General features: G+C 46.3%; 2 protein-coding genes across 10 annotated transcripts in view; both read right to left on the bottom strand.

The window, feature by feature from the left end:
• Window positions 1–15,407, bottom strand: part of APLP2 (amyloid beta precursor like protein 2) — a 33,341-nt gene extending 17,934 nt beyond the window's left edge. For all 8 annotated transcript variants that reach the window (XM_015883965.2, XM_015883966.2, XM_015883967.2 and 5 more), the window contains exons 1-3: window positions 15,282–15,407; window positions 2,544–2,717; window positions 1,427–1,556 (exon numbers count right to left, since the gene is read on the bottom strand). In XM_015883965.2, the coding sequence (XP_015739451.2) occupies window positions 1,427–1,556; window positions 2,544–2,717; window positions 15,282–15,362 (385 nt within the window). In that variant the 5' untranslated portion in view covers window positions 15,363–15,407. The remainder of the gene's footprint in view (window positions 1–1,426; window positions 1,557–2,543; window positions 2,718–15,281) is intronic.
• Window positions 15,408–17,480: 2,073 nt separating this feature from the next.
• Window positions 17,481–23,899, bottom strand: LOC107324181 (uncharacterized). Of its 2 annotated transcripts, none has more exons than XR_001559426.3 (4): window positions 23,474–23,530; window positions 22,941–23,064; window positions 22,410–22,516; window positions 17,481–18,128 (listed from the first exon to the last, which is right to left on the bottom strand). XR_001559426.3 is itself a non-coding variant. In XM_085525787.1 (4 exons), exons 1-4 carry the CDS (start codon window positions 23,580–23,582, stop codon window positions 18,020–18,022), a joined length of 372 nt encoding a protein of 123 aa, XP_085381913.1. In that variant the 5' UTR covers window positions 23,583–23,899; the 3' UTR covers window positions 17,481–18,019. The 2 variants fall into 2 exon arrangements, 1 of the variants encoding a protein (XP_085381913.1); XM_085525787.1 differs by lacking the exon at window positions 23,474–23,530 and adding an exon at window positions 23,556–23,899 and having other exon boundaries at window positions 22,405–22,516.

The raw sequence follows: 23,899 nt of genomic DNA, 5'->3' as shown, positions 1-23,899 counted from the left end.
TTTGCATTTTCACACCTCACCAGTTCAGCCCCACTTCCACCATCCTATTGTAACCTCTATTTTACAGCTCAGTGCCAGTGCCAGGGGGCCTCCTGTCCCCTGTTTACCTTTGAAATACAAAAGAGCTTTCATTGACAGGGGAGAGGCTGGAGAGGTTAAACGCAGCAAGATCCTATCTCAAGACTGTCAGCACCTTAATGTAGCAAGGGAAACACCAGCAGGCTGGACTACAGTAAAAACGCCCTGCATACCCCAGAGGTGCTCATTGTCCATTTAGAGCAAGCAGTTTGCAAACTGTTAAAGACCACAAAGATGTATTTTATGACTTGCATCTCAGATGTAAAAACCAGAGCTGACAAGCTGAGCCTCACCAGCCCATAGCAGTGCAGCAGATGACACACGTGACAGCCTTTAACAAACAGCTTCATGCTTCTCCAATTTTAGGGTTGTGCCACAAAACCAGCTGAAGAACACGCTTGGGAGAGGATTATTTTCAAAACTGATGACTCCTTATAAACCCAGAGACCTTCATTTCATCCTTATTCCCATCAGCAGTACTCAGTCTGATCAGTCAGGTTTCCTTGCTTCTCCAACTGTGTTTTTATACCTATAGATATGCACCTTTCTCCTGAGATGTAACCACACCGAATTCAGCTTTTACTCATGCTCTATGGAAGGTACGACATACAGGAGAACAGCACCTACACAGACCTCTGGAATGTCCTTGTCCTTTCTCATACCAACCCACACGTTAACCTGAGGTACATGCAGTAATTAAGAAAACCAGCCCAGCAGTGTCAATCACGACCTACGGGTCAAAAGCTGCATGATAAACAAGTGCTGCCTGATTCCAGTGGCTTGGATGGACTTTGGAAAGTACAGTGAAATCCGTGACAGTTTATCTGATATCTTTCACAGTTCAAAACTGGGGATGAAGGATGTAGCTGCAAGAAGCAGGGCCCTTTTGAAACAGCTAAGTTTAAATATAGGCATTGAAACAGAATAGAGATCTCTTGCCAAGACTGAAGCAGGAAGCCTGAACAGGCAGAGTGTTTAAGTTTCCAAGGCAACAAAATATTAAAGCTCCACAAAAATAAGATCAGAGTATTAAATCCCAGTGTCTTTGTGATATTCTAATACAATAGCCTTCAGGTTTTTATGGCAGTTGCAAAGAGAACGGGGATTTCTTTTTCACGCCAGGCACCATTATTCCAGTGCAGCTGTTATCAAGCCGTCGATCTGTTGAAGAAAGGCAGAGTTCCATCTTGTGGAAATAAAACCATCTGAGTGGAAGTTGGATGTGGAAATGGCAACCCGATATGAGAGGAGCTTTATGAACTCAGATGTTCTCTATCTAAGAAGCCAGGAGGCAATTCTTTACCCTCCCCCCCACACACAAATGCAGGGAAGCATGTCATGCACTCACCCAGGCACTTGTAGGGCACAACGATATGAGTGTGGTCCTTGCACTGCTTCTTCCCCCTCTTGCACCAGCTGTCAATACTGACAGGCTGATTGGCTTCCACGACATTTGTAATCTGAAGGTCTGGATACATCTGTTTAAAAAGAACCACAGATACATTTATTTCCAGAAAGGACAAGGAATGCACAAAGTGGCTCTCAGCCAGAAGAAGCAAGGCCAATTCTCTGAACAACAGTAACTTCAAATCTGTACACGGATATACATTCTCTTCTGGATCAAGCTCCCAACAGCTGAAGACATAAAAAAGCCCCCAGCTGTTTATCACTCAGGGCATCAGCAATGGAATGTGTCACCACTTCTTTACACGTGGCAGGAGAAAGCCAGGTTAGGGGCAAGAGCTGGGCACAGAGATGAGGCCTCTGGCTTTGCATGGAGGTGGAAGAAGAGTATTTTTACCCATTCCATTTTGGCTGGTGCACTGACAGTGTGATACCCTTTGGAAGAGGGCAAGCACCAATAACGAGGACTAATAACATCTTCAGACTGACTCATCATTTGCCAAGCTAATATGCACCTAACTCCTCATGTTTCCTTATGCCTGCTCCATTTATAACCTCTGTTAACACTTCTGCTCAAGTTCTCAAGTGCAGACACTGATTTATATTTAGATTTCCGCTACGTGAACCACATGTAGCCCCAGTTACATCAGCCTTGTAAAACAGTACTAGAAGTTTTCCACAGTCCAGACATAGCGTGCTCTATCACCTTCCCATTAAAAAAAAAACATTCCTGCTGGTATTTTACATGCCAGTCACCTCTGTGGAATAATTAAAGACACTCTTCAAGGCCAATAGGCTGCAGTATCTGGAGAACGTACCTCCCTGACCTACAGACTGAGGGCCTTCTTAGGGCAGCGTGGGCTGATATAAACTAGAGGTAACTCCTAAATCCCATTAGATCATCCACGCTGCTCTTCCACGGCAGCAACACAGCAGGGCTGTTCAGGGAAGGCAGACAGTCAAACACAACTCTCCTGCAGGGTTATCTTGCTACTGACTGGTTAAATTCAAATCCAAATCCTTTGCAGCAGTGAAGAGCCAGATCACACAGCAATCCTCACCTCCTGGCAGTACTGCAGAATCTCTTCCTTCGTTCCAAAGCAGCTCTTGGTCCCAGAAGTGTCAGGTTCCCATTTCCCGGTCTGGATATTCACATGCATATTTAGCTTCCCGCAGAACATGGCAATTTGAGGCTCTGCCACCGCAAACCCTGTCCCAGCATTGGCTGCAAGTGCCTGTGAAGACAAAGAAAAACAACACAAGTTGATTGCTTTACCTGACAGAAAGCAGAACGACTCAAAGCACCAGAAAGGCTCCGGCATCTCCGCAGATAGCTCCCACTTCCATCAGCAGAGTCTTGCATACACACTTTGTAGCCGTATTCCTTGAAGCTGATGCTCCCCAGTCTGTTTTCACCAGCAATGCATTTGTTTTTCCAACTTTATTTTTGCAACAACAGCTTGTTGAAACCAAAGGGTAATTCACACTTGAAGGTCGGGCCCACAAACGCTAAAACAGATGTCTGAAGAACTTAAAGACCCGCTCACCATCCCCAGTATTTGGGGATAAAGAAGTAATCTCATTAACCCTTGGCAGAAACTCCTTTGTGCAGCTCGCAGTGTTGCTTCTGCTAATAAATTAATCGCTTCCCACTTCAGGAGGATGGCTCAGAGATTCAAGTCTGGTGCTTGCCCAGAGATCTGCAGACATCAGGGATACATACACCTCACTGTCCAGACCTCCATGTAAGGATGGCTTCTGCTGATGCAGCTCCCCAGCCCATCCCTCACCCCACGCATTCCCAGGGCTGCTGCCCTGCCAGGTTCTACCATCAGACAAAAGCCTGACAACACAAAGGCACATCCGGGTCAAACTGCAGAGCGAGCACTGCAAACAAGGCCAGCTTCCCTTCCTGAAATCCTGCAGGCTGAACAAAAGAAAAACGGGATTAAACTAAACTGCAGAGCTGGGGGTTTTTCGGAAGGGTTAGGAGTCAGCCAGCCTCTCCCCGTGTAACTAAAAACCAACCCTAAGAACAACAACAACAAAGCAATTCACCCAAAGAACTCCAAAATCAAAAGCTCTTCAAAGTGGTTTTGGGAGGGGGGAGGAGTGAAATTCATTTCAACTGCTTCAGATAAGGCAGATGAGAAACAGCAAGATGCGGCTCCAGAGCAGCGCTGCCCCAAGGCTGTGTTTTTCTGGCAGGCTGCACTGCCCCAAGCCACCAATCCTGCCTTCATATTTAACCTTTCAAGCACTCAAAAATGCATATGTTCCTGCAGGCACTGTTCATCCCCTACTGCCTGCAGATCCCCACAAACTTCAATCGACGCACATACACTCGCAGCGAGTCAAAAGTGATCGAGAGAGGAATTCAGCTGGTCAACTCCAAGTGCAGCTTTTGCTTTCTAGATATTAGGGGAAAAAACAAATGTCCTGCACTGCCTTCCTCATTGCCCTGCTGTGCCAGGAGGAAAAGGGAAGTACAGGATGGTCCTTTATAACAAGTAAACTTTCTAAGAGGGCTTTTCCAGCTCTCTAACAACAAACACCATGTTGGTACCAACAGATAGATGGGAGGAAGAAATCCACAGCAGAACTCTGCTTTGAGACACTATGACTGCATCCAGGATTCGAGCTGGCCCTGGTAAGAAGAACAAGGCATGTTTTGAGTGGTTAGGATTGCTAACACAGCCCAACTTGCTTTGAAGAAAAGCAGGAGAGGTGCAGCTCCCATCCAGAGGCAGAAACATCCTCCGGTAATCCATTCACAGCTGCCTTCAGGAGCAAAACTCCTGTTCAAACACATACCAACCTCCTGAAGTCACCCACAGCCGCTATTTACACACTGCTGTTAGCTGCTGTTTAGTCCTGCTGTCTCTCCGGCCTGACACCTCGCACTGTGGCAAAGGTACCATTCCTCCTCCAGGTCTGCTCCTACAGTTTGCATATCAGTCCGTTGCCATGATTACGGGATCATGCTAAACCCCAATTTGCAGCTGAACAAACGAGTCTAATTACTTGCTTGATTTCATCACTTCCAATCAGATGGAATAAGTCTGCTCTGGAATCGCGCAGTTGGGTGAGTTAATGAACTGTGATGTGCAGGAGCTGAATCTTTAACCCCAAGATAAGATCTGTGAGTAATGAGCTCCCATTTTTCACCGACCACATCACTTACTTAACTCGGCATTTTTATCTCATCGTACCTGTAAGGACAGAACACAGCACAAGGAATCCCAGTGGAGTCCACACCTTCAACTTTGCCACTCAACTGAAGGACCTCACCTACCATGGGGGCTCTTGGGGCAAAGACCTGTTCCATCACCCCACAATGATCTCTAAATCCCCCTGATGGAAGCACTTCTCTCTAAGGACCCAGTTCATGGCCACAAGATTGACAATGCAGACAGGTCCCTTTGTTTCAAATTCATTTTCAGGCTTCCTCTACAGCAGCACTCAGAAATGGAACCTCCATCCTCCATTGCTGTGTGAGCAGCACTGAGTGCAGGCAGAGCTCACAGACACACACTGGGGATGACCCGACCCCACAAGAAAATGCCTTTTGTACGACTGGCCATAGGTCAGAGCTGATTTCCTGCTCAGAAGGGTTAAACATTCCACAACTATTTGCTGCTCCACTGCCAACAAGTGCCACATTGCACTGCGAAGGATCACTTGTGCTGTCTGTGTTTGCAAAAAGGGAAGGCCCTCAGAAGAAATATTGCTCCATACACCATAATGCACAAACCAAGAGACTTCAGAACGGGCTGTTGGGCACAGATCCTATCAGAAGAAATTACAATTAAAGAGTGAAAGAAGTTGGCAAAGTGAATTTACATATAAGAACTTCTAAACAGAGTGCCTACAATTCCCCTGTATTTGGATTAATAACTCCTAAACATGAGCAGAGCTTTGAATCTGTGCTTCCAATGGTGCTCCACGCTTTGCTGCCCTTAACCTCTCCTGCTTTTATTCAGCAGATAGGTGGCTCGAGCCCAGGAAGGCTGATGAATGCCTGACACAGCAGGCAGTAAATCTACAGACCAGCAACTCATCCTAGCTCTACTGCTTTATTTTTTTTTAAATTGCTGATAATTACAATAATGCACATGGGCAGGACTCCAGGACAGGAAGAATTATTGTCTGCAGGCAGATCTGGTGTGAGCTGATAATACCAGCCTGTGTTTGCTGTTGAATTTAGGAGGCAGAAATCTCAGTGAAGCAGCATTTGGCTTCTTTTAAGTTGCTGGAAGGGAGGAGTTCTCATCTGCTTGTCCTTTACTGACTTTGGTGCTGCAGCAGCCAAAAACTGGGAAGCAATGCAGGAGCTGCACTGCTGGCTCAGTGCAGTTTATATTTAGACCCACCCCATGCACGGCCAACGTGCAGCCTTGAACGCCTGGAAATTCAGTGACAACATCCCGTGTACTTTCAGATGTGCTGACAGCAGACAGAGAACTACAAACACCAACACAAAGCCAAAGCCCGGAGCGTTCTTATTGCTCCTGCACTCTGCTCTGCCCTTCTGCATTGAGAAGGGGCCTTCCCAGTACCTGTGGCTCACAGGCAGCCTCTCTGCCCTTAGAATGTGCACTAATTACACAGCAGATTATCTCCTCGCTCCTCCTCTAGTCTATGTGCTCCACAAACCCAGCCTACATGAGTCACTGGGCAGATAATCTATAGTCTATAAACTGTAGCCACTATAGCACCTGTATGGGAGATCACAGTGTGAACCACTGATTAATCAGCTGAGGCAAGTGTGGGGGTCAGCTATGGGAGCACAGGTGAAAGTTATGTAGCTGCGCTCCCTGGAGGGGTGGAATTCGACTCCACCTCCTCTAAGACTTCATTTAAGGGCTGACCCTCACTGAGGCAGCATCTCTTGGAGATCGCTTGCCAGGGAGGATCGCCTCAGCTCTGGTGAGTTCCTTTTTCCTTATACCTTCTGTATATCCACCATTTTCCTTGTAATTGCCATTCTTGTTAGTACAGTTAGTATAGTTACTGCCAATACAGCACCTTTATACAGAGCCCTCCTAAGGTACAACACGGCACACACAGGCCAGACCTATTTATTGTGGGGCTAAAGGAAGGCAGAAAGTCAAGTGACATGCCTAAGGTCATGCACCATAGCTCAGCCTGGGCTAATCCTCAACCCCCCATGCTCCAATCTGTGCCATCACACTGCCCTGCACAGCAAGACTAATTACTGCTCTCCCACTTGAGTTATTCAGGCATATGAACCATAGAGAGTCAAGATGCCTTGCTATCTTACCAGTAAGGGAAAATTTCAGTACAAGATGATGGTTTCAACATGCACTAAACATCTAGTGAGGGAGAAACCATTGGGAAATGCAGCAGGTGGCTGAAAGCTGAACCGTGTATTTATGGCTGTTAGCAGCACAATGCAATGTGAGAAGCAGCACTCAGACATGCTATTTCCTAAGTAACTTTTCCACACAGTTCAATAATGAATCCTTTCCATCTCGAGGCACTTTATCTACATAATAGCTGGGGAATACAACCACTGCAGTATCCAGGATACAGAGATTCCACAATACACAGGGAAGTACAGTTACAAAAACCTTTCATCGCTTCCAAACAAGCTGGTTGAAGCAAAAGCAACCAGCTGCTAGACCAAACCTCAGCCCAAATCACACACATGCAATGCTCCCTCATCTTCCTAGTGGGCAGGAATGGAAGAAAGGAGACAGAAAAGAATGTATTATCACCAGGCCAAAGAACCTGAGCACTTGAAACTGCTGATCCAAAGTGATTTAGCATTCCAGAGATGCATTTAAAAGATCCAGATGTTGTTTTAAAGAGCTGTGAAGCTCCCCATGACAAGCTGTGCTGGGATGGCTGCTGCAGGAATGTGGTTTCTCAGCCTGACCACACGTCTCACCGCTCCGATGTCACGCGATAAGATAAAAAGGGCTGCACAGATTGTGGGCTGATCTGCAGCAGCACCATCCAAAAAGCAGGCAGGAAACAGACCAGAGTATTTCAACAGAGCACCAAGAATGTCAAGTGGCAAGGAAAAATACCTGGAAAAATATGTGTGAGATAAAGAGGAGATAGCAAGTGGAAAGGCTCCAACAGTGGAGCCTGAGCATCCCTTGAGTTTTGCCTGCAGCAAGATCACACAAAGCTATGAAAGGACTTTCTAACACCTTAATGGATCCCCTTCTTTTACTCTTTTTCAAAGCAATCTTGACTAATTCGGGAGCGTTTTATTTCTGAGGCATTAATTTATCAGCTGGGGTTTAATAGTCACTATGTCATATCGTAGATAAACCAGCATACAGAAGCTCTAATGGACGCATTAAACAGCTCCTTTAAGAGAAGCAATAGGCCTCTACTTAGACTAACTGCTTAATGCTATTAGAAAATTAAGGAGTAATTTATAGCACAGACTAAAGCTGGCTCGGACTGGATCTCCCCTTTACTGATTATAGCCATGGGGGCTACTGGGCTCTATCACACTGCACGGAAACAGAACAGGAGGAAGCAAAGCACTTCTGTTAGCAACTTCCTCCTGGTTTCAGGGAGGAGGAACCAGACACCCCATATCCTCCAGGTTTCCTTAAGCATTTTCTGCCTGTTTTGAAGGCAGGGAGCAGTTCTTTCCTACTTCCAGCCGAGTGAGCAGGGTGGTGGGTATAGCAAGGTCCTGAGTGCCAGCAGCAAAGTATAAATGCTCAACTGTCACAAGTTTTACTTTCTTTCACCATACAAAGCAGATCCGGACTGCAGTGGAAATGCTGACTTCACACATAAACACCATCACTACAGAGGGATGGGATAGAAGATCGATGGCAGTATTGATGTATAACAGGCCATTCACCATTTTCCTAGCCATGGGCTGAGCAGCTCCAATAGCTTTCTCAAAGTCAAAGGATGAGAGCATTGCACAAAGTTCTCACGCCAGGGAGTGGCGGTTTTGTTTCTCATTAGCTGACTCCAACAAGGCTTGTAATGCAGACACGAGGCTGAAGACAACAACCTCACCAAAACCTGGCACATCTCTGCAATGGATTAAGTCCTTATGGAACGTGTTCAGGTGCCTCTCACATCATAAGAAATCAGCGCTTGAGAAGGAGCCATGCTGAAATTACAGCTTGGTGATGTAATAGCACCAGAGAGCCAGGAATGTCTCATTCTAATATCTTGACTTTGGATGGATATACAAAAAACTTTGAGGGCTCCAACGTGTTCCCAAGCAGCCTAAGGCTCGGCTGTCTTCAAAGCTGCCTCTCCATGCACCACCTCCAGCTAACACAGCCGGCAGTGCAGGATGAATCTGGCAGGAGCTGGGGATGCCAGGGATACTCAGAAGGTTGTGAGAATCCAGCACTGAGCACTGTTGGCTTGACTGAAAATGTACAATAGATTAAAAGGAGGAAACTGGACAAGAAAAATAAGCTTGTAGGTAGAAGAACAGTACAGATGGCTGTGAACATTAAACCCCCCTTAGGTGGTTAAGTTTGCTTACAGCTGTAGCTAAATCTTGGTTATGCCCTCAGTTCTACGATCAAGACAGATTTAATAATCACAGGCTATCGAATACAATAACAGAGCAACATGAATAAAGCAATCAATCACTTTACACAAGAAAAGTGTATGGGGACATCTTCATCATGTGCTTCTCTGGAGCAACCAGTTGAGCTGTTTGCACACACCTGACTAACAAGTACAGCACCGGCCTTTTCAGAGCTGTAATACCCTTGAAATACATCAGCAGGAATCACAAAAGGGCTACAGAGACCCATTCTGGTCCGTGCCCCACAGTGAAAGAGGGAATTAACGTGCTACAGATGCCCTGTGGAAAACCTCCCATGTGGGTTATACTTTGAACAGTATTCTTCCCCCCATGCTAATTCCCATTGGAGCAAGGTCCAAAAGCTTGCTTAATACAACTGAGCACAACAAATCCATCCAGACCCAGGAATTCCAGCCTAGACTTCAAAATGCTTTTTGCTGGTATTGCAGGTTTTACAGTTAGGCAAATCTGAATGGAGATCTCTGGGTGTCTTAGCACCCTGCTCCATTAGGAATCCAGCTCTTCGGTCTTCCTTGGAGGCACGCTGCTGAGTAAAGGATCCTCCGGGCAGGGAGAGAAGGCAGAAGGACTGCAAGGGGATCAGCTGGCTGAAGGTTATTGTTATCTCTTTGTCTCTTAACCTGAGAAATGAAGACGTTCTGAAGCAAGACACAGCACTGAAAATGAAGGAATACATTATCCAAAGCATGATGTATCAAAGCAGTACCAGATTCAAACGTAAGTAATCAGCATCAGCTGTTGCAATTAGCGTGACAAATACAAGTTGAACACGCACAGAATAAGAGCACGAGCCCATAGCTGGAAGGTGGGGGACCTAAAGCAAGCACAGGCTGTGATGCAGAGCCCAAAGCCAGCTGCAGACAGGGACAGGGCAGCAAAACACTACACTGCAACAAGCCTGCGCTCTGGCAGGCCATTCATCTCCTGCCTTTGTTATTGGGAAATTGCTTCCGAGAAAGCGGCTGCTGCCCTGAACAGAATGCCCACACAGTGCCCAGCTTTGTTGCACAGCAAGCACTGATGCAATGGGAACAAGCCAGCATTGATGAGGAGCGGGTACAACGCTTCTGTTGGTGTTCTTCAAGCCAAGCCTCATGTTTCAAAACCCAAAGCAAACTCTTTTGGTTGGCCAGCATGAAAACACCTTCTCCACTGCTTAATGCTTCCAGTTCCAGGGCTATGAAGCTGACATCTTTCAGGTTCCTAAATGCAAACCTGATCTTCCTGTTTCAAACAACCCAGACATCAAATTCAATTTCTTCAGTGAGAGCTTTGATAAATTATGCAGAGAAAGAGTCACGTCCAAATGCCAATACACTGAGTGGGAGCTCAAAGCTCAGGTTTGAATCAACATTTTGCATTTAATCTTTTGAGAGCAATACTTAGCAGATTAAAGCAAATCTGCCCTTCTCTATTTCAGGCCACAATTACTGTAAGATGACCAGGGTAAGAAGTCAGCACCCAAGGCTCAGCATTAGTGACTGAGTGTAATTCATGCCCGTTGCTCTAGGACCACTTCTAGCGAGTTACGAATCCCAATATGAATGGGAAAAGATTAAACACCGATAACATAAAAAAATCTGCTAAGACCCAGCTACGTGCCACACCAAATCCAAACCCATAGAGGGGAATGTGGTGATTAAAAGCTTTATGCTAGAGGCCACCATACGTGTAAGTAGAGCCTGTGTCTGTTGTGAATACACACTCCAAATCCGCTTGAAATCCAACATGAGTGCATGATGTTTGTTCTAACAGATGGCACGGGCAACGTTTTTCTTTCTGTTGCTGTCACTTCACACTACGCAATGACATCATAATTAGCGGGATTCAGCAACCCAAAACCCAAAACAATAGCGATGAGTCTTTTGGCAGGGAGCTGGGGCTAAAAATAATGTAAAAAGCTTTTCAAGAGAAGCCCAAAGATTCCAAATGCAAATGCCTGGCTTGTCATTTAAGCCAGGGCAGCTCCAAGAAAACCCCAAGTAGTTCACCCAGCCTCCTGCCCACCCCTGCAAGGGCAGCAGCAGCAGATGAGTTCTGAGCTGGTATCCCTGTCTATCACAGTGCTTCAAGGCAGCAAATTGACCATGCTAAGCACAGCAGCAATGCATGGAAAGACAAGGCCACGAGAGCAGAGTTAACAGAACACAACTTTCCGCAATGCAAGAATAAAAAGCCCAATGGCCAGCAGCTCCAAGAACAGCAGGCTCTCAGAAATAGCACATCAGCAGCAAACGTTTGCAGACTGCAAATACAGAGCTAAATGAGAAAGGGCACTTCCAAGGTTAAACGCTACTTTTGCTTCAACATGGCTGCAAAGGCTGGTTGTCAGCTTGCTTGATGTGATCAGCAAGAAGGCGGCAATATGATGATAATTAGCAACTCTTAAATGGAAACTTCCCTAAGTAAAGCAGCAATCTTCTGTTAGAGCCTTGAGGAACCACGGCCTGGCGTCTCCACTGCAAGAGCATCTCCCTCCACGTCCTTGACCTGAATCAGGCCATACTTCTGCCTGCTGTAATTTTGTTAGAGAGCTTACCGTATGAAATTACCTAAATGCATCCCTGTCACAGAGCCAAAGCCTGGAATCCCAGCATGGTTCTCCCCCCACCCCCTCAACACAGCTCCGCCTACATGATGAGTCAGGCTGCAAAGGGAGGATGCACTCTGCCCATCCTGCATGGCACACACAGCTCCATCAAGCCGCCCAGCAAAGGACCAGCTCTGTCATCTATGCTGTTATTTATTTCTGCATTGCATTTAAACGACGCAGGCAATTTTTAAGCTCTTTGTGTTTGGTGACTTGAAAAAAACAAACAACAAAACTCAAAGTCATCATTTCATAACGATTTTCAGTTAGTCTTGAAACGCAGCAAGGCCATCCAAAGCCAAACTGTTATCGATTCTGTCTCCACACTAAAGCCCTCCAAAGCTGCACAGAACAGCCCCCATAAAGCAGGGGGCAGCATGGCTCATCTTCATAGGGATGAAAGGACAACCCCAGCCCCCCAACACAGCCCTGTGCAGTGCCATCAAAATAAGGAGCATCCTCCCCAATGGCAGCACAAAGCAGCCCCGTAACACTGGGCAGAAAGCAGCTCAGCAGCACATGCTTGTGCTTGGGTGGGCACTTGGATGTGCAAAGCCAGGCCATGCTCTGCTGCAGGTGGGAATGGTTTCAAGTTAAAAGCAGCGATAGGAAACACCACTATGGGTCCAGATTGCACTATTTGAGTGCAAAGGGACAACATCACAAGTTCAGATACAGATCTGAAGCCAACATCATCTTAAATTAACGATGGTCCAGAGATGTCGATTGCATGAACTAAATAGAAATGAACAGCACTGTTTTACTGCACAGAGAGCAAACAGGATGACAGCAATTGGCACAACCTAAAGCAGTTCACAAGAAGGCTGTCTTGTCCCAACATGAAAGGCTGGGGAGAGCACACACCTCACGTTTCCAACTGGAGAACAAGGTTATGGTTTAAGCACAGCTGTAGAAGCAGATGCTGCAGTCAGAATAACTTATGTTTACAAGATTGAGCCCTCATGCCTCCCAAATATGCATGGAATAGGAAAAAGGAAAGGTAGGATTTTTATCAGCAATATTAAGAGAGAAGCACGTGTACAGAACAGACCCCAAATTGCTTCTTCCTGCACTGCACCACAGTCGACAAGGTGCAATGTGCAGTAACAAAGCTCAGCCAAGGCCACCTGTACAGTGGATTTTGAATAGCCCTCATGTTGCAATGGATGTTATTAACAAAAAGAAGCCTAACCCATGATAGAGATATTAATGCCTCATTATCATCTAAGGTCACAGCTGAGACTCAGGAGAGCTGCAAAGCACTGAGCTCACCTCCATGGAGCAGCCCAAAGCAGCGCAGAGCCTCCCACAGCAGCAGGTGTCCATCACTGCTTCCTTACACGCATCTCTGCCTTAGCAGAGGTTGAGATGAAGCACTGCAAATAGCTGCTTTCATACCAAAGCATTTCTCCTAACGCTTCCTGGGATGTGAAGCTTTGGGAAATGAAAGCAAAGCAAAGGCTGAGCTCAGGACTGGAATTTTCCTGAGCTGTTTCTCCTTAGGACTGGAACACAGAAGTGGAAATTTCCCCTAGGTGGAGTTCTTTGTTCAATGCAGCAGGCAATTACAAGTCCCCAAGGTCTGCAGAAATGGCACAAGACTAGTATTTTCGTTAGTGAGAATTGAAGCACACCATACAAAAACAACAACCCTGACACGAGTCAGCACGTTGTTTTCCTTACCCCAAACCTCGGCGCAGTAACAGAAGCGTTCAGGATAAGCTTGGGAAGAGGAGCACTAAAACCAAAGGCTATTAAAAAGAAAACCAAAAGCAGCATCAAGTCTGCATTGCCTCCGATTCGATTACACACAAGGTCAAGTGATAAAAAAGAAGCTTTCCATCCCTGAAGGCCCCGGGGACACAGCACGAGCAGTTTATCATTGGAACAGAGATCCAATTAGAATGGATTCATTTTCCTTTTTCCAGTTGGCATCTGTGCCCCATCCCAAGTTCTCTCAGGTTTCACAAGCAGGACATGGCAGCCCCTAATTCAGATACAAGCCCAGGACACGGCACCCTACAAAGACAGCAGCACCAATGGGTGTCTCTGTGCTCATACATTGAATCTCATTTGTAGGCTGTTGGAGGTTATCAGCCAGCAGCACCATCTGAAAAGGAGGGCTGACACCAGGCAGGAGCCCTGGGGAACGCCCTATTCAAAGGCTCAGATGGCAGCAATAAATAAATAAATAAGGCCGCCACTCCTCTTCCTCCGTGCAGGGGAGAAAGAAAAACAAATTGTGGTCCATAAGTGGATTAACGGGTGTTCCGGGGACAGGGACTGTGAGCTAAGATAATCAAGCAAAAGAAAATCCACCTAATGGGACATTGCCAATTCCACTGAACTGATAAATGCAGCCACCCACTATTCGTTTGCCTTCACTCCACAATGCTTTCAAATGTCCTCTTTATAAGAGAAATAAACCTATCTCCTATAGGCGATAAAAACAGCCACCATTTCACTTCCTAAGCTCTGCATCCAGAGCAAATCTGACAGCAAGGAAGACCCGCAGCTCCCCACTGACAAGGCAATGGTGGGGAATACGGCATAAAAACAAGAAGTAAAATGTGACAACTGACATTTTGTGGCAGCGGATGAAGGAGGTTGTCACGCCTTCAGGATGCAGATGGTGCTGCAGGAATGGCCGAGCACATTGAGCGCCGTGTAGCTCTTGATCCATAGCTCAATAGCAAAGCAGGGCGAGCAGAGAGGCAGGATGGGATCCAGGTTAACCTTCTTCCATCAGGTCAATACAGCTGCATTGATGGCACCATCCCAGTGCTGCCAAAGACCCCACGACAGGGGGGGTGAATGCTGAGCTCTGCTTCTTCAGCCTCAGAACACCATGAGGGCCATGTCTGCTCCCATAGGAGGATGTTGGCTGTTCATAACATGAGTCCAGGCTTCCACAACGTGTGTTGGATGTGACAGACGAAGCGACCTACAGCTGGAGGAGCTTCTCAACAAGTGCACCAGCCACCACCCAACCTGCTGCCCCATGGGGACCCCGAGTGACCCCAGCAGAGCACCAGCCCACATCCTGCAGGCCAGCATCCTCAGCACCGGCCCCTCGTGTTAAAATGAGCCGCGCTGCATGGATTTAACACAGCGATAAGGAGGAGATGGAGCACTGCGTGGCAAAGACACGGGGCTGGCGTCATATAACGCGTTAGGAACGTCGCAGGGGCTCATGATCCTACAGCAGAGCGGTGACAGCTCCGGACCCAGCCCGGCCCAGCTGAACCTTCCTACAGCATCCACATACGGTCCGGCTCCATGCGCTGTTTTCCTCCCTTGGGTGTTATCGGCTCAACCACACGGAGCTACGATTTCAAGCGATAAAGCCGGAATTTCCCACCTCTCCTTATCTCCCTACGGCCCCATAGGTGAAAGCCGGCCCCACACGCACGCGAATTGCGGCAATTAAACCATCTTAACGCTCATCGGGCCGCATCCAGCACCGCTCCCAGGGCACAGGCAGCACATACAGAGCCGGGCTGGAAGATGGCGATGGATCCAACACGGCGGATCCGAACCGGGCCGGGGGAGGCTCGGATAACGCAGCCCACACCGCAAAGCGACGCAATGCCCAGCCCCAACGGCCAACCAGCTCGACTCTCCGCTCACACCTACCTCGATGTATCCGGCCAATGTGACGGCAGGCCCGGCCAGCCCCAGCAGGAGCAATAGGGGAAAGCGCCGCGCGGTTCCCATCGCTGCCACCACCGCCACCGCCACCGCCGCCGCCCAAACGCGACTGCGGCCCCGCGCCCCCTGCGATGGGAGCCGCCTCGCCAAGCCCCGCCCCCCGGCCAATCACAGCGCAGTGGGGGCGGGACTAAGCTGAACGAGGGGGATTGGGTCAGAGTCACGCCCGCCTCGCCTCTCTCAACCAATGGGAGGGTGAGACGTCGTGGCGGGGTTCCCGCCCACCGGGGTTGCAAAATGGCGGCTGTGCTCTGTCACCACAGCACCACAGTCAGGCGGTCACTGTCACCTTATATAAAGTACATGGATTTGCTATGAAAGTACACACAGACATAAAACACCTCAACTTCATAACCCTCAGTGCCCCCTATAAGCGCTGTTGGATGGAAAGGTTGAAGGGGATGTAGCAGAAGAGCTGTGGATGGGGGTAAGTCTGAGCAATAGATCAATAAACAGCCCCAGTTTGTATTAAATTAAATAATTGAGGATATTCAGAGTCAGGCTGGGCCCATCTTTAAATAAAAGGAAGCATTTCTTTCTCCCAAGGCCAAGGAGTAAAAAGCTGGTTACAAACCTTTGGGTAGAGGCTTTAATTCCTGGTTGGATTCATACAGCGTTTAAAGCGCTATATAAATTAATATAACATCAATATTTAATATTTACATACTGCTGGGTGAATATTTAATATATTCATATTAATTCATATATTTTTAATATATTCACATTTGATATGAATATATCCTGGTGCATTTTGAAGACGCCTTGTAGATTCAAGGCATGTGAAGGTTTGATGTTTTAGGGGTAGAGCAGGAGCTGAAGTAATTGGCTTCAGGTTTGAGTACCCCTAGAAATGAAGTTATGAATGTGAGCACAGAGGCATGCGAAGCATCAGGAGCAAACATAAGGTGAGTGGATTGACTTCTATGTTCCATCATGGAGCCTTCACGGAGCAGGAGCACAAGGTGCTGGAGCATCAGTCTGCAGTAAGGGCTGAAAATTCCCTTCCAAAGCCCACCAGGGATCCACCACCTCCCACTGATCCACTTGGTACAATCCTGGATGAGTGATTGTGGAACTGCCTCTTTCTGCTCGGCATTAATGTGGAGGCAGTGTTTAATATATGCTCAGCAAGGCACAGGAAGGTTACATTAATGTCCATAAAACTCTTTAAGATTCCCAGGTGAAAGGCTCTATGAAAGTGCAAATAACTCACATACTTTATGTTGTCTAGAGCCTCTTTACTCGCTTTTAGTGCACTAGTTATAGCTTCTGGAGCTTTCCATACATCTGTGCTGAGTTTTTGTACTGCATACAGTGGTCACAGCCCCATTTTGTCCATAGGTATATTTCAGATTAGAACTGACAGGTAGTTTTCTGTTGCCTGTGACAACAGTACCATAGAACTGCTGCAATTCTGCAGTGTTCCCTGCAATGCATTTCCCATTGCCAACCCTGTTAGGCAGGTGGCAGCTTCTATTTCCTTCCAAGAACCCCGAGATCATGCCAATACTGGAGAATGAGTTCACAGAAGTGAGAAAAAGCCTTTGAATATTTCCACCATTCTTTTAGACACAACAAATTAAAGCGTAAAATTGATCCAGCCCGTGAACAGTAATGTTATGCAGTTCTTAATTAAAAAAACCTGATGGAAGATTTAAGTGGCAGATCATATTGCTGGTACGAGCTGTGCATGACAGATATGTGTAACTCGGAGGTTGTGAGGGTAGAGCTGAGCCAACCCTGGTTTTAGGAGGCAAAATGCAAGCTGGATTTAGAAAGCAACCACAGCACAAGGGTGTGCTCAAATGGAAAGAGAACTCCTTATTAAGGCACAACTCACACTAATGAGTGCTTCAAGAAAAAAATACATTAATCCATCTGCAAGTCTGAGGTACAGTTAATTGCCACAACTCATCCTGGTCTGTAATGCGTTTAAGACAAGTCTCCTATCTTCCAGCAGTAGTGTGAGAAGGGCACACACAGACAATGAGAGAGAAAGGGGATAACAGAAAAGACAGAGACCTTCTGGGCCTTGAAATATAGGAGCTTAAAGGACGCTGATTTCCACAGGAATACAGTGGAATCTAGAAGAATGAAAGGATGAAGAATAAATAGGAACAGATGCATTGCTAGAAGAGCCATACCTTAAAAACAGGAGAATAATTACAGCTGTGAGGAAAACTGTCTACTATTCAAGAAAGGAAATTCTCTCTAATACATAACCATGAGCCTACACTTAGATTTAGGATCCCAAAGGCCAGAATAGAAGCCAGCTCAACCACTCTTTTAATCAACGTGGGTTCCCATCAGATGCAAACAGGGTGTTGTGCTGCTCAGCTTCTGTCTCACAAAAGCCCACCACCAACCAGGGATATTTCCTGCAGTTTATGGCCCTTACGATGCTGAGATTCCTCCCATTGTCCTTGGACGTTTCTTTCCTCTCTCCTTGTCTTCTTGCCAGTTTCACTCAGACACTCATTTCAGCCCTGTGAAAGGCTCTTCATTTTATAGAGGTCTTTTATGAAAGATGGAAATTCAAACATGTTATAATTAGCTGCAGATCCGCATAAGTCACTATTATTGCATCTTTTATATTAGATCTGATTTTTTTTCTTCCCCCCCACAAATGTGTGTCCAATATCGGAGCAGAATGATTAATGATATCACACATAATGGAAAGATGAAGCACTGATGCGGGAGGGTTGCTCAAGAGGAACAATTTTGACTTCTTTCCTCTCATCATTTATTTTCGTCCTGTACAGCAAAAGAAATCTGAAATGGAAAATAAAAATGTGAGCAAAATAAGAAAGAGAGATGTGATTCATGATTGAATTCTTCATTCAGTATTCATGGATGGATTAAAAGCCAACTCATCGTAACAACTGGCACTGAACAACATGGAATATAAAAGCCTGGGGACTCTGTCCTGCTGAATAAACGTGGCATCATCTGCAGCAGCTTTGAAGATAAGTGCAATTCAACAACAAAAAATCTACCCCTCCTTCTGCAATCAGGTCTGATTCAGCATGTTTCACCCAGCATCACGGAGTCCCCTGTGCTAACAAGTTCTTCTGTGGCACTCTGAAGTCACCTTATTCCTCCCCCCATCCCTTGTTTGTACAGTTACTCAGTTTGCAAGCAGCAGGGTGTGTTAAGGAGCAACACCCGACACAGGGACACAAAACAAGGAATTCTGAGAGGCCTGGGAGATGTTTCAACTCTATCAAACATTTTGTGCCTGGTACAGCAAAGCTTTACTGCCTGCAACCTCTTCCCAACGGCACCATAATACTTTCAGTCCTTTTTTCCTCCTGTGCACATAACAAAGTGACTCCATTAGAACCCCCCCTGACTTTAATTTGGTATCAGCACAGACGGCTGCAGTTTGCATCATTCTGTTTAAACAAATACTAAGCTACGTTTCCTGTTGCAATCATCATTACAGGCTTCACTGCTCCCAACTACTCAGTCATTCTTATGTCAACACAGGAATATTTACTTCGGTTCCTTGAAATGTGCAACCTGGAGACAAGGGAACTGCACACAAGGGAGCACAAAAAAGACCCAGAAGTTCTGCCTTCCATTGCCTGTCACCAGAACATGTTTTGGAAAGGAGCTGAAGGGTCTGGTGCTCATTTAAAGCCTTGTCTTTAACTGAGCTGCAGTGAAAAATCAGTTGGATTCTGGAATTCCCAGGCATGGAGATTCTTGTTTGCAGACCTTGCCCTACAATTGGAGCCAAATAGGTTCTTTTTAAATGGCCCAAATGGAGACAGTGCTCTCTACTACTAATATATAGACTTATTTGAAATAGTGGCTTCGTACTCTGTACTTTTCTATGACATTTGAAGCTTTCAATTCTTCAGAGGACCCCAAGAAAATAATTAGCAGTACTTTCAAAGGCTTCAGATGCCTTCAGCCAGAAGCCAGGATAGCAGATCTCCTGGCAATAAGAAATAAAGAAATAGACGTATTTGAAGTCTGCTTCAGTTGGATAAAAACAGGGAGCACGACTCAGCTGAAGGAACTGGGGCATTTGTGCAGATGAATCCCAGTGTCTCCAAGGGAAGGAGTGGACCGCCTACAACTTCCACCTGCAAACCCGTGGCCTGAGGGGCAGAGCAGCCCTACTTTGTTTCCCTCCTGAATCACATTTTCTTCGAAGATGAGTCAGCCCAAGAAATCTTTGTTGCAAAAAAAAAAAACCAAACCATGTTGCTTTTCCTGTAACTTTCCCTCTGTAGTTCCCCATCTTGCAAAAGGTGAACTCAGAGTTCTACTGTGATTTCCCCTCTTGCTCTAGAAGACACATCAGCCTGCCATCTGGTTTGCAAAGGCTGAGGGCTTTCCTTTCCCCCAGTGATGGGGGTACAACCACAAGAGCAGCAGTTCACAGCTGAGCTTTGCACAGATCCCCCCACGGCCTGCATTACACAAAGCGATTCACCAGGCTTCTCCCAAGTGTTTCTGCCTTGTCTCAGTCCTTCACTTGGCTCCTCAAGGCCTCCACCAGGATGGAGCTCACTGGTTAAGTTATATAAGGGGGAGTCTTAAATAGAGAGCTCTACTGAGGTTTGAGTTTTTGCTTTCGAGTGCAAATAGCTGGTAGTGAATTCCCCTTTGGGATTAAAGAGCTGAATTTAAAACGGAGAATGATGATACCAAAATCTCCTTCAGAAAGCATCGCAGGATGAGTAATGTCCCATTTGCTGTATGAATACAGGTTCCTCTGGTCAGCCAGACAGGTTCATTTGTCTGCATGTTAATAATTCCCCTCAAAGCTGTTCCTGACAAAGTTAGTCCTCGCCATACAGCCTGGTGCAATCCCTGAGGAACACAACGGGACAAATTTCTCCATGTTCTCTATATCATAAAACTTCATGTATCAGCATATTTAAATATATCAGCAATCCATCAGGCCCTACAAACATGTTCCCTCCTTAAGAACTCTTACCAGACCTGGAAACTGGATGACAGACCTGTTTGCCAGCTCCTTCATCAGCCAGAAAGGCTCCAGATCTACCCAAGGAGGCATCTCCCCAGGGAGGATCTTAAATCAATATTTATTTACCAATTTCCTTCTTTCCCCAGTTTGTTTTCCAGGGTAAAAAATAAACATATGATTATGTCCTTACATCAATTTATGCTTCAGGATACACATATACATGTGTACATACAGACACACCCCTCCAACCTGACACAGACCCACGGGATGTGAAGTGCCGTAGCCTGCATTTAAAATCCAGGCTGATTTTACATCCCACTCCGTGCACAACCAGGCCTTAAGTAACTAAACTGGCTGCCTTGCATTTGTTCTGTCTCCTGGAAATATACTTTTACATAACCCTTCAAAAGAATCCACTGCTATTCACACCAGCACAAACACACACCAGTTTTAATAAGCCTTACACCAGCACAGAGTGGAATTGTGTCACGATAGGAAACCCACAGATCACACCTAGAAGGGAACCTCAAACTTTCTGCTCTCTGTTCAGAAGGGCCAGACCCAGATTCCACCCCATGGGATCCCCAGCTTGAACCCACAGCCACTGCATAAGGGAGATCCCTGGGCAGGACCAGCAGCTCAGTGCCTACAGCAGCAAATAACACCAGTGTTACTTCAAGCTCTACCTACACAAGCAGAGTCGGGATATATCAGATATTCCCCTTCTTTCTTGCCCTTCTTTTGTTTCCCTGTTTCTCTGCACACTGTCCAAGTTTCCCCAGCCTCCGTCCCTTCTTTTTTGTTACAGCCCGACTTCAATCAAACCCCAGATCTAAAAGCCCCCAAACAACCAACAAAGAATGTATTGCAGTGTGCTAAATTTGAGAAGCCGCAGTAAGGACTGTGGTATAATACTGTGATATCACTAACAAAGAACTATGACTGCATTGTGAAGGAGAACAGCATCTGGCACAGGGCAGGAAATCATTTACCAAGTAAGAACCCTACAAGTACAGCGATGAGAAACAAGGTTGAAATGAGTTTAAGGCAACAGACGTCGTGGTGCTCCTAAGAGGTTCTTGCATTGGGAAAACGTTTCTTTACATTCTGGGAAGGAAAAACACTGCAAACGTTGAGCCTGGTTGGCCGCCTTTGACACAAACACACCAACAGCATCTCAACAATTGCACGATTCACTATTGAGAAGCTCATTGAGGAGGAGCCCTGCGTTCTCTATTTCCATTCTTCCATTCACTTCTATTACCTATTTATTTTGCCGAGCAATATGTCAGCTGTTAAAGAAAGCCTGATAAAAGAATAGGGAAGGGGATAAATCCGCAGTAGAGCTATAAAATACTGAATGGTCTTTCAGTCTTAATTACACCTTCAATGTGTTTTTGCACTTCAGCTGGGGAAAAGGGCTTCCAAGTGGAGGATGTGCAGTGCCTGAGAGGTTTCACCACCTTGGTTCCTGCAATGGACACTTGTGATTATCTGAACCTACACAACAGTAGGTTGTGGGAAAGCAAGAGCCACAGCCTTAACTCTGCATGCAAACAGCCTCAGGGCTGGGAGCTTCTTTCCCTCCATCAGCATGGCTCCAAATTTGCTTTAAGAAATAGCCCTGTGCTGCTCTTACTATGCAGTCAGATTCACTAAGCAGGGAATTTCAAATCACTTTGCAAACAAGGGGTCAAGTTCTGGGTTCCTTTGATAAAACTTGCAGCACAGATCCATCCTGAGCTCTCACCACAGCTTGTTAGCTTTAAAAACAACCTCCTCAAGCAAATGGGATTTTAGAGCACTGCAAAACATCAGTTCTAATCCGACAGCAAAACTCTTCATGCACATTTCCAGGGGGGCTCCTGCAAAATTCAAACAGAGCAAACCCAACACAACGCAGGACACATCAGCACTCTCAGCTGGATGCACAGCAAAATGTTTTATTGCAAACTGCAGCATCACGCTCGAGAGAGCAAATCCTGAATTTTTCCACTGTACGCAGGCTGAGGTTACAGGAGTTCAAAGCAACAGTTGAACAATCGTGTAATAACAGAAAAATGCTAAGTACTGTCAGAAGGGTTTGAAAGAATGAATGCTCACCTTACCATGTAAATGCATTGCTTTGAAGAAAATAGCTCTGCCTGCTGTTTGCCCACACCTGGGGTATGGAATAGTTGTGTGCACGTGGGTAACATCACAGAAGGAACATTTCCTACAATGGAAAACAACAGGGGGGGGAAAAATGGGCTTGAAATAATCAGGTTATGTTCTGCTCACTACGCTGAAAGATTTCTGGAGAGCAGATTAATACGTTATTGCTTTGCAGAGAGCAGGATCCCAATTCCTCCTGCAATGCCATTTGTCTGAGGCACATTGTGGGACCTGCCAGCACTCCCAGCTCTGTGCTCCCCCCATGCAGCTCATTGCTGTGTATCTCCATCTGCACTGGGGCAGAGGCTGCAGCTCAGATGATACCATTTTTCTTTTGTCAGCTTCAGGAACAAGGCAGCGTTGAACTCTGACAAACCTTGGCACTTGTTACGTGTTTACCTCATTTGATTCCTACTGCTCCTCTAACACACTCGCATTCCAAGTTGCTCAGGTATGTGCCTGCAGTGTGGGTGGGATATACTTACCTTCCAAACACAGTTCAGCTTCAAACATCCCCTCCTTTATGCTAAGCAGCCACCAAAGCAAACATCTCTCTTCCTCTGACACCGCTCTCCTCTTGAAGGACAGATCCCACTGCAAAGAGCTGCTCTGCAAAAACATTTTGAACATAATCCAAAGTGACATCTAAATCAATACAGCCCCATGCTGCTGCAGGTGTCTGCTTGTGCAGATCTCTCTGCAGGGTCAGTTATTCAAACAGGACACTGCAGTCTCAAATACCAGCCAATACTGAAAAGGTTGTTTTTCCTTGTAGTGAGCAACAAAAATCCAGAGCCCTTTGGGAAAGCACCAGCAGTGGTTTCCTTCTCAGAGCTCTGATTGTTTGATCGCAGGGAGAAGAGGCAGGGGGAAAACTTGAAAAGCACAGTAAATAAAAACCATAGCCTAAGGGTGTGGAATAAATAAACATGAGGAAAGCACTCAACAGCTTCAGAAAGCTTAAAGAGCCAATTCAAAACATAGCCACAAAGTTTTAATAAGAGGTGAAATGCTGTACCAGAAAGGTAGCCCATGCAGCATAACAAGCAAAGCTACAGCAGAAACAAGCCCCCACCCACAGCACTAAACACAGCCCTTACCTGGGGGCCACTTATATATCCCAGCATCCTAACCCACCCACAGGCCCAGGTGCTGTATATAAGGGGAGCCGTGGCATCCCACTCCTCATTTAGGTGGATCTTCTTGCTGGAACATGGCTCTGGTTTGTGCTTGTTGGTTGGGGGTGGTGAGGGTTGTGCTGTGTTTAATCTTCATTATCTTTATCAGGCTCTGTTGTAGCCTGGGGGTTGTTCTGTTGCTGTACCTCTGACCTGCTTTGTGTATTTTGACCTTGCTTGCTGCTCTGGATTCAATGTACAGTCAGCAGTTTGGCTTGCTTTGCTTTCTCTGGGTTCCTTAGGATGGGGCTGTGGTTATTGTGTGC

The sequence above is a fragment of the Coturnix japonica genome, chromosome 34 (genome assembly GCF_054131305.1).
Source record: "Coturnix japonica strain WE chromosome 34, WE-NBRP24, whole genome shotgun sequence".
Taxonomy (NCBI): Eukaryota; Metazoa; Chordata; class Aves; order Galliformes; family Phasianidae; genus Coturnix; species Coturnix japonica.
Note: the sequence above shows the minus strand (reverse complement) of the source record. Positions and strands in the feature narration are given on the sequence as shown.